The sequence below is a fragment of the Gavia stellata genome, chromosome 6, assembly GCF_030936135.1.
Source record: "Gavia stellata isolate bGavSte3 chromosome 6, bGavSte3.hap2, whole genome shotgun sequence".
Taxonomy (NCBI): Eukaryota; Metazoa; Chordata; class Aves; order Gaviiformes; family Gaviidae; genus Gavia; species Gavia stellata.
This window is the reverse complement of record NC_082599.1, coordinates 32,384,243-32,399,603: the sequence shown is the minus strand read 5'-3', so window position 1 is coordinate 32,399,603 and position 15,361 is coordinate 32,384,243. Positions and strand designations below refer to the sequence as shown.

At 36.0% G+C, this 15,361-nt stretch overlaps 1 protein-coding gene across 1 annotated transcript in view; it reads left to right on the top strand.

Annotated features, from left to right (window-relative positions):
* Positions 1–12,556, top strand: part of AGMO (alkylglycerol monooxygenase) — a 194,809-nt gene extending 182,253 nt beyond the window's left edge. The window contains exon 13 of the mRNA XM_059818947.1: positions 12,317–12,556. Within this exon, the coding sequence (XP_059674930.1) occupies positions 12,317–12,397 (81 nt within the window). The 3' untranslated portion in view covers positions 12,398–12,556. The remainder of the gene's footprint in view (positions 1–12,316) is intronic.
* Positions 12,557–15,361: the final 2,805 nt, after the last annotated feature.

Below are 15,361 nucleotides of genomic sequence, written 5' to 3'. Positions count from 1 at the left end.
GCCTGTTGGGGAGAATTACCACTTTTATAGAGCTGCTCTTTGCCAAAGCACTTTCCCAAAACTTTTTGCAGGCAACATTGATCATCTGCTTACTTTCCCTGTTGATAGACAGATGTTTCTTCATTTCATAGGAAGAGAGGCTGTGACAGAAGGGGCAGGCACTGACTAAGCACTGCAGGTAGCAAACAGGTGCAGCCATGAGCAAGACTGACGGAGCTGTCCTTAAAAAAAGCAAATAAGCTAGTGAACTGTAAGCTTGACTGATAATGCTTCTGTTGATTCACTGAGCAATGAATAACCATTAAATCGAGGGTTTTTACAGTCTTATGTGTGCGCTGTTCTGCTGTTTACATATCAGCTATAACTATCTACTATTCCATTTTTACTTACCTTAATTAACTGTGCTTTAATTGGACTAATTAAGTCCATTTAAGAAATATAATACTTCAAAAGGTAGAACTGGAGAAAAATGTTGAAGGGTGTCAATATAAGGGCTTCAAACCCGCTATGTAACCTGTCCAGAACAGAAGCATAGACTTTTGACCAAGTATATCTATGAAAAGATCATTGGACATCAATACATATAGGTAAAGAATGGCAGATATGAATAATTACTAAACAGATACTAAACAGTATCATAAGCCACATCCTAATGTAATGTAATTTCAATGAAATTTATGAGGTAGCTTAAGTTACATACAATTCCTGGCCAAATCAATGTATAATATAACTTTGCATATGTATTTTCTTTGACTTCAGAGTTACACTAGGGATAAATATGGCCCCAAAATTCAAAATCAAATCCATATTATGACATTGAGCCTACAGTCTGATGGAAGAAACAAATCTTTCTAGAAAACACATAAGATATGCATATTTTAGATATGAGCTTGAATTTCTGCATACATATATTTTTATATATATTTATAGATACACACACACACTTCTATGAGGGATGTCTTTTCAATAGTATGCAGTATCATTTTTTCCCTGAAAGAGTTTCTGCTTTCATAATTAAGGTCCTTATCCTGATCACTAAATTTCTGCTCAAGATGGGAAGATGGGGAGCATTAGTGCATGCTTTCACCTTTTTTATAGTTTGAAATCCAGAAAAAAAATCTTTTTGAACATTTTTAGTGTTTAGGCAATCAGTACCTGTGCTGCCAAGGCTTATTGAAAGCAGCTGGGTGCCTGCCTCTGTCCTCCCCCTTTCTTGGAACTGCTGCCAGAACAGGTAGTCAGAAACGGAAAGTAGAGAAATATTTGAGCATCTGTGCTCTCTCTCAGGAAAACAGCTGTGGCTTCCATAGGAAGCACTCATTTTTTCCCATCAGCCAAGACTCTGGATACCCTTGGGTCCAGTTTTGGCACAGCGAGCCAAGTAGGATGCAGTTTATGGCTTAAAACTTATGAGAGAAACCGTTCAGGCGGTCCCATCCCTGGCAGAACATTGAGAGAAATTCCCCAGGCTGCAAGGCACATATGGGCCTCTGACCTTTTATTAGCACACCATGGGAGAGGTTAACAATTGTTGAGACTTCAGTCCTCCCTTTGACATACAAATACAACAATACCAAGTAGCTTTTCCAAGACAAGCATATTTAGGGCACAACATCCTTTTTAATCTAGGATTCAACATAGGGGAAAAAAAAACAAAACCAAAAGCTTAGAATAAGAAAAGGATATATTTCTATAAAACTGAAGCCTGGATTTGTATTTTTTCCAACATTCTGCAGTTGTTAATGATACAGTGATTTGTGATTTTTTTTCTTAAACCAACATAATCATGAGATGAAAACAAATTCTCAAACCATTTTTAGCTCTTCATGTAGTCAGTGCCATGAGTTATGGAACTAAGATTGCTCAATGGCTGGAGTGATATAAGAAATGCATGCAATTATCTGATTTTTAAGGATGTCCGTTGCGTTTATCCAAGTACATAATTGTTGAGATTTAAAAAAAAAAAAAAGTACGAATTCAGAATTATTGATATGAGGCTTGTCAGTGAAAAAATCACAGAAGGCCAAATCTATGTCTTTCTGACATGTCTTTGTCTTCTCAGCATTACTGTAGTGAATGAAACTATCTTAGTTTTTAGTAAGAAAGGGATTGGAAAGTAACTCCTTTTTGGGGAAACAGAATCATTGTCTGTTTTGCAACTAAGGACCTCTAAAGACTAAGTGACTTGCCTAATCTATGGCAAAGAATGCAAACTGAATACCTCAGCAGCCCAGGCTTTTACTGTAACTCCTTGATTATTCTTTCACAGTCTTAGAGGCAGATGATATTGACTATGCAGTCCCATGTTTTTAGTGTAGAGAGTATGCTGAGTGTAAAATAGGAGTGAGCTAGCTCATGCTTCTGCCATCAGTCTTTGCAGCTATTGTCTGAAAAGCCTATGCAAGTTGATCTCTAAATGTAATAATCCTATGACTACTCTGACGGGAAGCCCGTTCAACCCTGTCCAATGCCAAAAACTGAAAAAAAAAAAATTAAAGAAGCAGCAGATCCTGCTTTTCATCCTTTTACTAAGGTGACACCACATCTGAGAATGAAACTGGTTAAATCTTGCACAGATTTGGTTATTGAAAAAAAAAAGTTGCTAAGTAATGGTTGTTCCATGTGCTAAGCAGTCTCATCTTTATTAACCACTGTTGGCAAAGTAGATCTTAGCAAATGTTAGTTAGAGGTGAACAGTCCTTTTGTATTCATTGTGAATAAACAGAAACACCGGGCTGGTGAGGAGACTGCACTGAAGACGGATCAAATACAGCCACATGGTAGACACATGCCTATCTAACCATTTACACACCTTTCACCGCTTCCTTACATAGCTGATTCCAATGTTATACCATAGATGGCTATTATCTAATGAAAATTTTAGTTAAAGAAGTGGGGTTTTTTTGTTTTTATTACCCTAAGGAGTAGCTTATAATCTTCTTTTCTTTTTGTTTTATTCTTTTACATGTCAGAAGATTGATCTTATTGCCCCTCCTGAGTCTTTTTTTTTCTTCAAGAATACACAGCAGAATTGCTTCAAGCTTTCCTACAGGTCAACTTTTCTAAACCTTTTATCATTCTTGTTGTCTATTTCATGACTATATCTAGCTTATCTATGTTTTCCTTAAACACTTCATCACCTTTCAGTGGGCTGGATCAATACCTAGGGGCTACGTTAAATTCTTCTGTTAATATGATCCGCATTGATACTGGCATCTTTTTGTATCAGCACTGTATGGTTGAGACATGTTTTGTTTGTGAAATGCTCCAATTGTCCAATTTTTTTCTGATGTCCTCCTGACTAATGATTATTCCTTACTGCATATTTGTGTATTTGGTTTGTCTTAAGTCAAGTATCTTCCACTTCTATTAAATTACACATTTTCTTCAGTATCTCCAGATTTTTTTAAAACCATTATGAAATCTCCTCCTGTTTTCCAGGAAAAGAAAGATGTTTCATAGTTTTTTGTATTTTAGAAATGTTATGATACACATGTCTGCTTTTTCATCTAAATTCTGATTTCCCTCTCATTTTGTGATGTAATAATTGATTCTTCCTTTCTGGAGGTTTTTTCCTCCACTCAGTTCTGTACCCTCCATACAAAAGTTTCATTTAGACCATATTCCCCTAGTTTTCTTAGTAGAAAGTCACATGGATCACTTCCATTAATTTTATTTCTTTTTTCTATAAGCTAATTAAATAATACAACTACATTGGCTTGACATAATGAGTAGGAATATCAATATGATTTAGCCCATTTGAATATATCTGTGGTTAATGTCAATAAAAATGACTTTTATATAATTGAAAGATGGTGAGTTTTGGGAATGGGAGTTTCCCCGGATAAGAATAGAAGCAACAAGCCAGCACACAGGAAGAGTGTCTTGAGAGCAGGCAGGAAAGAGAGACACCAATAGCCAGAAGGAGATCTACTGTTCCATGTAAAGGGATGGACAGAGGGCTGGACTGACCTCAGCACATTTTTCTGCTCCTTGGAACTTAAAAACAGTCACAGTTTACTGCTTTTGGCCTCAAAAAAGGGTTGGCTGGCAGGATGGGTGTGTTCTGTCTATCTTTAACTTGGACATGTATCTTCTATGGCAAGATTTTTCCTTTACCGTATCAATGAATATTAACCCATTTCCTTCATTTAGAAGTTGGATTTTTTGTTTGTTTGGTTTGGTTGGGTTTGGTGTGGGTTTTTTACGCTGAGAACAGCCTTCTATATTCTCCATTTTTCAGTGAAAGGATTAATTTCTCCTTACGACATGTTGGCTTTAAGAGCAATCTTGGTCTCAAATGACTTTTAGCCTTGATCTTCCTCTGTCTTTCTTGAATACTTTTCTGATGTTTGTTCACTGTGCTGGAAATCCCTTCTGCTTGTCACTCAATTATTTTATCCCTCTCTGCACATTCTTATTCCTTTCTTTCACGTTTGCCATTAGTCACAGTAGCCAGCTTTTTCCCATCACTTCTTTTCAACATCTGCAGCAAAGTTTTTCCTGTCAGTGATCTAATGTCTGTGGGTTATAGTTAAAGGCTGGGATTATTTTCTTAATATTTTTTTTTCCCCACACAATGGAAAATTCCCATTTTGGAGCTCATAGCTAGTCAGCTTTCTCTCAAGCGGATATTTAGTATACCAGTAAGTGGAGATCTTCCACTTTGCAGCCACCTTTGTCAGAGCACTCAGGGCTGACAGAGCACTTTTGGTTCTGTTCACCACCCCACCAGGGTGCTTACACACAATAGCCATGCTCTGAAATGAAAACATCTGTGTAGAAACATAGAATATTTTATGTCTGCTAATGATGGAGAGATTGGACACTGATTTACCTAATGTTTTTCCTGCAATGTCAGTATAGTATTGTATTAAATTGACATAAAAATGAAGGGATTGAAGAGATTGAATTACCTCTGTAGATGCTTATTGGTGAATGTTACACAGCTAGGTAATATCCAGTCCAAATTCTGAAATGTTATGTGTAGGAATTTTTCTTCTGTGTTCAGACTACAATGATTTTTTTTCTGTAGCTGTAATTTTCCTGTATTTTCAAGCAAGGATGCAGGCATAAAGGAGAGGTCCCTCCTGCATGAGCTCCTTTAAATGAATTTGCCCTATCTTTTAAGAAGAACTTACTTCAATGCAGGATTAAGCAGTGTGGTACCTAAACTTTTCTTAAACCCATGACCATATAAAAAGAATACCCCTACTCTTATCCCAGAAATAGACATGTCCAGTCTTTCTCCCATAGAGTATTGCATTTAAAAGCATTCAATTCTTTAAGCCTAAGGAAACAATTTAAATTTGATTAATTATAAGATCTCTGCAGTAAACTATCGATTAAACTAAAATGAGCTTCATATTTCTTGAATAAGGGAAATTAAACTGCTCTTTACATATAATTTAAATAATTTCTGACAAAGTGAAATAGTTCTTTGCAGATGTCTGTTTTACTCTCCAACTTGTGTTTGAGCTATAAGTGATGCAGCGGGGTGTATGTAATTATGCTACAGCTGCTGACAGGCATGAAAGTAAATGAGATGTTTCATCTCGATGGGTACATTTCCTGTTTAAATGTTTAAGAAAATAAACTCAACAGCTTTAGCCAAACTGAGATAGGACTATCTCAAATATTTCGTTTCTGCAATGAACAGCTATTAATAACTCTTTCAATCTCATGTGGCCTGCTAGCCTGCAACAGATTAAACTGGTATCTTTACAGATTGAGTAAGTTTTGTCTTCTTAAGTTTTATGAAAGCTTTATTTTTAATTGATCATTTAAAATATAATAATTGAGAAAATTTCCATGCCTGTTGCTTCTCAACTTTGAGGGAAAATGGAGGCTGAAAAGTTGCAGAATATTTAAAATAAAAAAGGTGACATTCAGAATTAAGGTCGTTGATCTTTGAACTTGTTTTTCAGTACTGTGTTGTCAAAAATGAAACTAAAGCAATATGAAAGAACAGTAAACAGAAATTCTAAAATATTACTATGCTCTAGAATGTGTAACAAAGTATATATTTTGTTTGCAGGTTTCGTGAAATTTTTAAGCTTAGTTGACAATTGACAATTTACAATTACTAAATAGCTTTTTTAGAATGTATTTGCAAAACAATGAAACAGAAATGAAACTTGGTCCAGAAGTTATTTTTAAATGTTCATTGAACAGCTAAGAAGACTTCTTTTGTTTAACATGGTTTTACTTTGGGGACAACTTGAAATGGCTAAACATTTAAGAATGATCTAGGAATTTATAGATGGAATTAGGTAACTTACTGTGGGAAGTATTCTCGGATGTTTCAATAAAATATTTTAAAACAAATTTCATACTGAAGAGATGCAGAGAGTCTATGTATATGTTAATGAGTATAATGTTGATACCATCTCCAATTTGCATTAGCTCATCATAAGGTGAAGATTTAATAATTATTAACATGCTTTGGAGTTCCTATTCACATGACTGACAGTAAATCTTTCCACTTCAGTGGTTTTTTTTGTCTTTTGGGGAATGAGGTAAAACCTTCCTAATCCTACTGCTTAGGTTGTGAATTATTCTGTGACCCAAGAGCGAGGAATTTCACAGGTAACAGTTCAATAGGATACATATATCTACACAAGTGATTTGAGATGCAGTGGGCTGGTTTCTCCTGAGTGAAGGACATGATGCAAGATACCATGCTGGATGCACATAAGGCATTTTAGGTCTAAATATAACTGCAATAGCACTGCCTGTGTAAAAATCCCCATGTATTTAGCTGAGGGATGTGACTTACTAGCTTGTGTCCAATGCCAGGAAAGTCAGAGTCAACCTGGTGCTGTGCTGAGAGAGATTTAGCAGCTTATGTCCTTGCTAGCTCAGGCATCTCTGCAGTGCACTTCATCACATACTGGGGATGTGCCCAGCTGTGAAAGCAACAGAGGAATATACATCCTTTCACCAGACCTTTCTTTGTCTTTCCTGGATAGGTAATATAAGCCTTTAAAGGTATGAGGGCTTTTGCAGCCTATGTTTTCATGCATTATCTAGCCTTAGAGTCTCAGACCATATTTTAATAAAAGAGGGAATGTTTAAAACATTTAACAGAATAGGAAGGAGATGTATATATCACTTCCCTATTATTTTCTCATTATCTGTTAATAATGAAGTATAAAACTAATGAGGTATATCATAGTAGCAAGAAACCAGTCTGTGAGTGAACTACCAGTATGCTTTGCGGGGGTTGAAGATACTTGGCTTAATCCTGTGTGTGCCAACAGTCTCCTAATACACACCTTGTTCTATGTCAGGGACATGCTGAGTCTGTGAGATATGTGCTGCACCAATAGTCTGAATGTGTGTCATGAACCCTTATGGAGAATTTCCAGACATCCTGCTACTTCTACAGAAATCTTGGACAAATGCTGTGAAGCCACTACTTTCGTAGTTGTCCCTGTTCCCTTCTATCCACAGTTCCTTCACAAAAAAAAAAAAAAAAAAAAAAAAAAATCAGCTTCCCACTTCCTTTTCCATATATTTCCAAGTATATGGAAGACATCACAGAGAGGAGGAACCTTCTTGTTTCTTCGTTTCCCTTTCCAGGTATTGTTATTGCAACTTTTTTGCTAGTGCAATATCTTCTTTATCTGCGCACTGTACGAGATTAGTGATTTCTGGATCTGCTTTTAATGCCATGGCATTTCTCTACTAGCCTCAGACTGCTCATCTCAAAACATTGCACTGAGAATGAAGATCCATGGATTTATTACCCAAATCCTGACTTCCAGAAATAGTGAACCTCTTTCCCCACTTCTGAGACATATATTTTCTAACATCTCCTCTGTGTAGTTCAGCACCTGAAGCAGTCCTGTGTAGAGCAGTGGGAAAACAGCGATGGTATTAGTGAAAACTGCACCATTCAGGTACTTGTGAAATCTAGAGCAGTTTATTCAACCATTTTTTTATTAATATTAGTGGGTTTTTAAATTGTTATATCAGTTCATGATCTCCATCTTTACTAGAAAATGACATTACCTGGACACAGCCTTCTCAGATAAAGCCTAAAATTTACTCTACCATTAATATTGATAGTATGAAATGATTTCTGGTGCCTTTGAAGAAGCCATGTCCAGATTTGTAGATAGAGAATATGAAAAGAAGGTTAATCATGTTTGATTTGCAGTATCAGGTAAACAATTCTCAGTGTCACATTGAGAGGGCTCATTGTTTATCACATTTGCCAGTACCAGGTCCACTTTATGATGTGAACAGCCAACCTAACGAAGTACGTGGATGTGCTCATCTTCCTGAGCTCTCTCTAGAGCTAGGAATACGTTACCCAGCAGAGAGGTATTCAGAGAATTCAGTATCAAAACCACGCCCATTCATATGGTGTTGTACCCCAGATATAGCCAATTTGTTGCACAGTTGCAGACTGTCTCTGCAACGAAATTTGGAGTGAACACGTCTGGGCAGAATGTGGCAAATGTCAGAGAATCATTGAATGATTCAGGTTGGAAAGGATCTGAGGTCTTGTGGTTCGAGCCTCTTCCCTCTCCCTAAAGCAGGGCTATTTGGACATTTGTCTACATTTTCTAGACCAATGTCTAACACATTCTAATTCTATCCAGATGAAATCTGCAAGAAGAAAGACAGGCAACTCAGATACACAAAGCCATTGCAAAAGAGAAAATGGCAGAAAATAACATTAGTGATCAACAACAAAGCTAATCATGCAGAAGTGGGTGCCTGAATTTAGCTAATGATTTTAAAGTAGTTTAGAGACTAATAAACTTCAGTCACTCCAGTGGGGATTTCCTGTGAAGAGCAGACTCAGTCATGCCATTAGTTAACCTACCTTCGTTCTTGTGAATAATGATATTTACATTTCTGTAAGCTTATTCAGGGAGAGAATAGGGTTTGTATGGAAATAGAAAGACTGTATGAAAGGAGGTAATGTAAATATTTGGAAGAGGACTGTCCTCTTCCATCAGCCTAAAGCACAGTCTGTTTTTAATCTGTAGTTACTTGAACAGGTATATGTAACAATTGCTTATATTAAGGTGGCAAAAAGTTTGCATTTAACTTTGCTGGATATATGGTTGTGAGAAATTTCTGCTTTTAGGCCTAGCTGTTCCATATATGACCACTGTCCACAGTAATTTTTTATTTGAAGACAGAAATGAAACTATTGTTCTTATGTAATATTGTTTGTAGGGCAACTTATCTCAGTGTAAAAATAGAAAAAAGTATACTATTTAATTCTATCTTTTAATTTCAAAACTGGCTGAATTATGATATGTGAATATTTTTATCAGGGGACAAATATTAGTTGGTTTGGACAAAACAAGAAGGAACAAGAAATTCTGTGACAATAATTTAGAAACTGCAAAGGAAAAAAAAAAACAACCCAAAGCCAAAAACCAACCTATTAGGGTGCGAGAGAGTTGAACAGAAAATGCAAAATATCTGCACATAGGATTCAGGAAATATGTTTTCCCAAGGGCACTAGAGAAATACCGGTCAACCATAGTTCAGGTTGCCTGGTGGAATACTCTTCTGCTGCTTCCTGCTGCCTACACTATTGTCTGCTCAAAATTCTGGCACGTATCATCTTGGCTTTTCATTGCTGACATCACCTGATTGCACCATTGATTCAAGTGGATCAAGCCTTGTAACTCCAAAATATGTAGCAGCAATCAAAAGAAACTGAACTGCAACCTACACAGCAAGTTTCTGCTCGGTAGCCCCGTACAGCTGGCTCTGCTTGGGGTCGGTCAGCATTATAGCAGTAGAGCCAGGCAGAATTGCTGTCATACAAGGGAGGATGTGGCCCCTTAATTTTTTTCCCTGATGTTTGGGTTTTTCTCAAACCTCATCCTCCACAAGCTTGCAGCATTATTGTTTCATGAATACGTTATTTCCATCGAGTACTGGCAGTCCTGACATTGATAGGCAGTGAATCAATACTTTTATAGAATCACGAAGCCAAACTAGTTCTGCAGATCCACAATGTGCAGTATTTGGTTTTGAAATACGCCCCCACAAGTGTTGACTGCATGCTTTAAGAAATTCACAATAATGAATTTAATTAAGAAAGAAGAAATTGCATCACTCCATTTTAAAAAGAAAAATTCACCTGAGATGTTTTTTTCATTTTCGGGCTATAATAGCAATAACCATCCTTAGCTGAGGACATTTCCTGGGGCTTAATGGCCCATGGCTGTGCTTCTTCAGGTGATCGTCATCTCCCAGCAGTCATTAATCCCCTACAAATGCCCTGCACCTCAGTCATTAAATGTGTTTCTTCTGAAAATGAAATACTTCTATATTTAATGCATCTTCCAGGAATAGGAGTGATCTTTCTGAGGTGAGGAATGAAAGGAGTTTAGTAACGTGTCAGAGAAGTACTAATTATGACAAGTGGGTAAGATCTGTTCCTGGAGATAGCATGACAAAGAATTTTTCCCCAGTAAGAGCGTGCTATATGTAAGTCATCGGTTTATGTATGTCATGATTCACGCTCATCCCAATTACATAACAGCCAAATCAGAAATACAGATAGTTATTTGTAGTTGGTTTTCTCCTACGGGGCTTCTCAGCACAAAAATAAAGCATCTCACGAAACACAGAGAGTATGTGCCTGCAGCACTGCTTAAAACGTCTTCCCATTCCACTGTTGTAAAATAGAGCTATACAGTTTTACAAGGTGTTTGTGATAACGCAAGGAAAAGAAGTTAAATCTTTCATACCAAAAGGTCTGAAACTCTTATAAGTAAGTCTTTTAGTGAAAATTTTATGAGTCTTTCTTACAAATGGGACCACAAATACAGCACCAACAGTGTCATCAGAAGTTTTAAATGCAGTAGACAACCTACCCTCGCTCAGGTAGAATTAAAGCCTTCAGTGAAAATAGTTGAAGGGAATTTGTCTTGATAGAGATTGAATGGGGATTGGATATTATTTATTTGATTGGAATTCTACTTAATGATACATTGTGTTATTTCCATCTTGTGCTACTAAGTATGTAATGTATAGATTACGTGAAGCCTGTACCTGTTCCAAACAGGTTGTGAGAAGGATCAGACCTGATCCCATCATGTTTCCTTCAATGAGTGCAAAATGAGTACTTTTTAGGTATTATGGTCATTTGTTATTTATGTTGGACATTCAGATCTCATGTACTTTGGTGAGTGACTGTGTAGATGAAGACGGAAGTAGATTTTTGGGCCATGCATTGTTAAATGTTGAATGTTAAATGATGTTAATGTTAAAATTAGAGCTCTCCTAGTCAGTACCTTTTGATTGCAGATTAACCTGAAAAAAGAATTATTATAACCTGACCTCAGAATTCCTTTTCTTTTCAATTTTCTCTGTCCCTTCAAACAAACAAAAAAATCATCTATCCTTTCAGTAGAAATGGAATGTTTTGTTTAACTCACAGTAAAAATATTTCACTTACTACAGTAACCCATAACACTGCCTTAATTTTGCAATTTTCTAAAATAAATTTTTCTATGTGAAGGACAAAGGTTTCTTTCAGAAAATTTAAAATACAAAATGTCACATTTACACAGGTGCACACACTTTTTATCCTACTCTCTTTCCTGTTTTTTGGACAAATCTATTACCTGAATTAGACTTTACCCTGCAAGTATTCCTACTCATCCCAAAACAGTTTTCAGGAAGTAAGCTACTGAAAAAAACCCAATTCGCTCTCTCATGAAAATTCACTAACTAAAAAAAAAAGTTGCACAGAGCCAAGGACAAGATAGAGTATAACATCATTATGTTTACAATCTAGTTTACATCTCATAATAAATAGCAGGATGGGGAATAAGTACTGATCTAATGTACTGCAGCTAAAACACTTCTTTTGCCATAGATTCTATTTAAGGCTACTTTGGGTATTTGCACCCTACCATGCAACTTACAATGTCAGCATTATTCAGACCATTTGCCAAAAAAACAGTTAACATTTTTGCACCTATCTTCTGTTACAGCTGGTGTTATTATTGTCCTGTCTTACTATATATGACTCTGGGTACTCCGAATCCAAACTCAATTACGAAGTAGGGAAGGTCATGCAGACTTTGCCAGTTATCTTGTTTTGGTACCATTAAGAAAGAACAAATTCAAACAGGAATGTACACAATAAAGAGTAATAGAAAAAAGAAAGCATACATTCCTAAAGTGAATTTATCAGTATGCCTGGAATTCTTGTATAATTTTTCTACTCAAGAGCTCTCTGTTTTGACCCATTCATTATATTTACAGACAAGTAAAATTTTAAAAATCTTATCTAATATTTCTAATTTTAAATTCTGTGTTGTAGGTCTTGTTTTCCCTCTGCGCTGCATTCTGGGGAATCCAAATTATGAAGCGGATCACTTCATACAAAGATAAACATCATTGAAAGAGCAGATCTATCATCACTTTAATTATGGAAACAGCACTTTGGAATAACCTTCTAAGTTCCTTGGAATTAATCAAGAGCAGATCTAACATCACTTTAATTATGGAAACAACACTGTGGAATAACCTTCTAAGTTCATTGGAATTAATCAACCATGACTCTTACTGAATCACAATCATTTCACTTATGATAGGAGAGGTTTGTGATTTCATATGAAGGTTTGAAAGATTCATTAAGACGTGTATTCATTTTTATTTGATTTTTAAAAAAATATTTAATTTCTCCCCAATTTAAATAAAATGTTCATTCACAACATATATTTTTACATTCAAAGGATTACAAAGTCTTAGAAACCATGTAAAACTAATAGAATTTTGCAGTGATTTTCTTAGTAATCATATGTGAAAAGTATTTTTCACAACAGGAATAATTAAATTCATATTTGATGTAACCTGGTATAAGACTGACTGTCTTCCTGTGGAGGCTAAATGTAAACATATGTGAATGTCAGTTTTTCCGTAATGATTGAATTACACTAGAATCTCAATGTCATGCCCAATTCGGTGTTCATAACATACAGCTACATGAGGATGAGTCGTCGAGGCAAGAAAATGATTAAAAACAGCATGATAAAATAACTCAAACTAGTATGAGTTGCAACATCTTCAATAAAATTGGCTGATGTATGTGTTGTATAATGCAGACTTGCAGTTTAGACTGAATTATTTAAGGAGTACACCTGCAGTTGCCAACTTTAGATACTGATCAAGCCAGCACTTACACATGGGTATTCCATTGACTAATGTTACTCACGTGACAAAATATTTGCAAGGCTGGGCCCTTAATTTCTGGTAATTTCCGGCCAGGGTGATCTCAGGGGAGATGCACGTCTTGTCTTTCAGGAGCTGTTGGAAAGATGGTTTGTACTAAGATAGAAAAATTAAATACAAATGGTAAAGGGAGTCTCCAAACAGCAGGACTGGCAAAAATACTGGAGCTAGGTTGTTTTTCTTTCCTCACACTCTTCCAACATTTTATTTGGCTCCAAGACTTTTAGAAGTGCTTGAAGTCAAGTAGCTAAAAAATGTAGGCTGTCTTGCATGCTTCAAACTAGTAATAATACCTGGATTAAAAAATGGGTTTAAGTTTGGGTTGGGTTTTTTTCCCATTCCATTTTCCTTTAAGATGTTAATGACATGCTAACAGACATCTCAGATTTAGACACATAGCCTACTTTAATTAACCCTTATTTTCAGTCTCTAGCTGTAACAGATGCCACTGTCTACATAATTGGATGTTTCCAATAAATTGTCAGAAACACAATAATGTTATATAAATAAAATTGATCCAATGTCTAGTGATAGTATCAGCTTAATTTTATACAAATTTTTACTTTAAAACCCAAGTTTTAAGTTACTCCATTTGTGTGTCAAATGCCTTGTGCCTATCACTTTAGATTATGCTCAAAGACCTTGAAATATTTGACTGAGAAAGCAGGTGTTATTTTGGTTAGAAGTACTAATACCTGGGATGCAAAGTAAGGTAATACCTTCCTAAACTGAAGGCATGTTAAACAGGGAATTTACTTGTGGATCTTCTTCACTTTATGTAATAATAAGATTAAAAAACTGGCAGATGAAAAACCTAGAAGAAATCAGATTTTAAATACTTGTTGAGAAGTTTAATTCAAACTTTTATTCATAACAAGGCAGGCTTCCAATGTCTTTTTAAGACATGGATATATACAATTATATACCTCTGAGTTCAAGAGTGGAAATAGCATCTCATGACTTACACACCGGTGCAACAGCCAGGAGCTTTCTCTGGTACAGCCAGTTCTGACCAAAACTTACAATCTCTTTGCCTGAATTTCCCCATTTGTGGAATGGGGGTGATGGCAATGTCTCTCACCATAATCTAAGTATTGGATTTGGGATCTTTTCTTTACAAAGCTGTTATAGTATATTTAAGAAAATGACAGAATCTGGTTCCAGAAGTACAACACAATCTACAAACTTCTGTGACCCCATAAGTTAGCGTACCTATATTTTCAAGATTTGTGATAGTGACATCAACCTCACAGGAATATTTTGAGGTCAGTTTGATGTAATGAGTAAGTAACATAACGAAGAGTCATATTGAAAGTCTGTTTCCTTATTAAAACAAATCCTTCAAAGAGACAGGAACAGGATAAAGATTTAACATTTTCTGCATTTAAAGATCTGCAGTCGTGGAAGGACAATAATGAAGGTCTGAATTGAATTAAATTAATTTTAAAGATATCTTAATGAATGTCATTTATTTACATGAAGTAACGAAAGGAATGTGATTCCAAAGGGAAATTCAGATTAAGATGTAAATGTTCTATGTAAATCACCGGTTTCTCATTCTAGTCACTATCAGTTGCCTACAAATGAATTAAAAAATACAGATAAACTAGTGACAAATATAAAAGGCACAGTAGTTTAACTAAGATCTCATCCAAAAGAAAACAGTTGTACTCATATGAGGTCAATTCTAATAAATGAAATACGCAAAAACCAGGCACAAAGTATAATCCAAAAGTACCCCTGCTACAGCCTACTGTCTCAGAGGTCCTGAACCCCACAGAAACCTTACTTTCCTACCTTAAAAGTGTCTCATTTCTCATCTTGATGGGAATCTGGAAATGAAACATTCCTCAGTTTCAATTTGGCAGCCCCAGTTTGGCCAAATGAGGCAGGGCTCTACCATTGCGAACATCTAACATGTCTACCAGAACTGTGTCCCTTATAAAAAGTGGCTGATGTAGGCAACCTAGCCATTAAAACACAGGCCCAATAAATTTCCTCTCTTCCAATGGCTTTTAAATCCCAATTTCCTACTTCCAAGGACTTGCCATTGTGTATAGGTTGTTTGAAAGCAAGGTGCAGGAGGGGAACAACATTCTTCCCATTGCATACGGAGCAACCACAGTCTGACAAC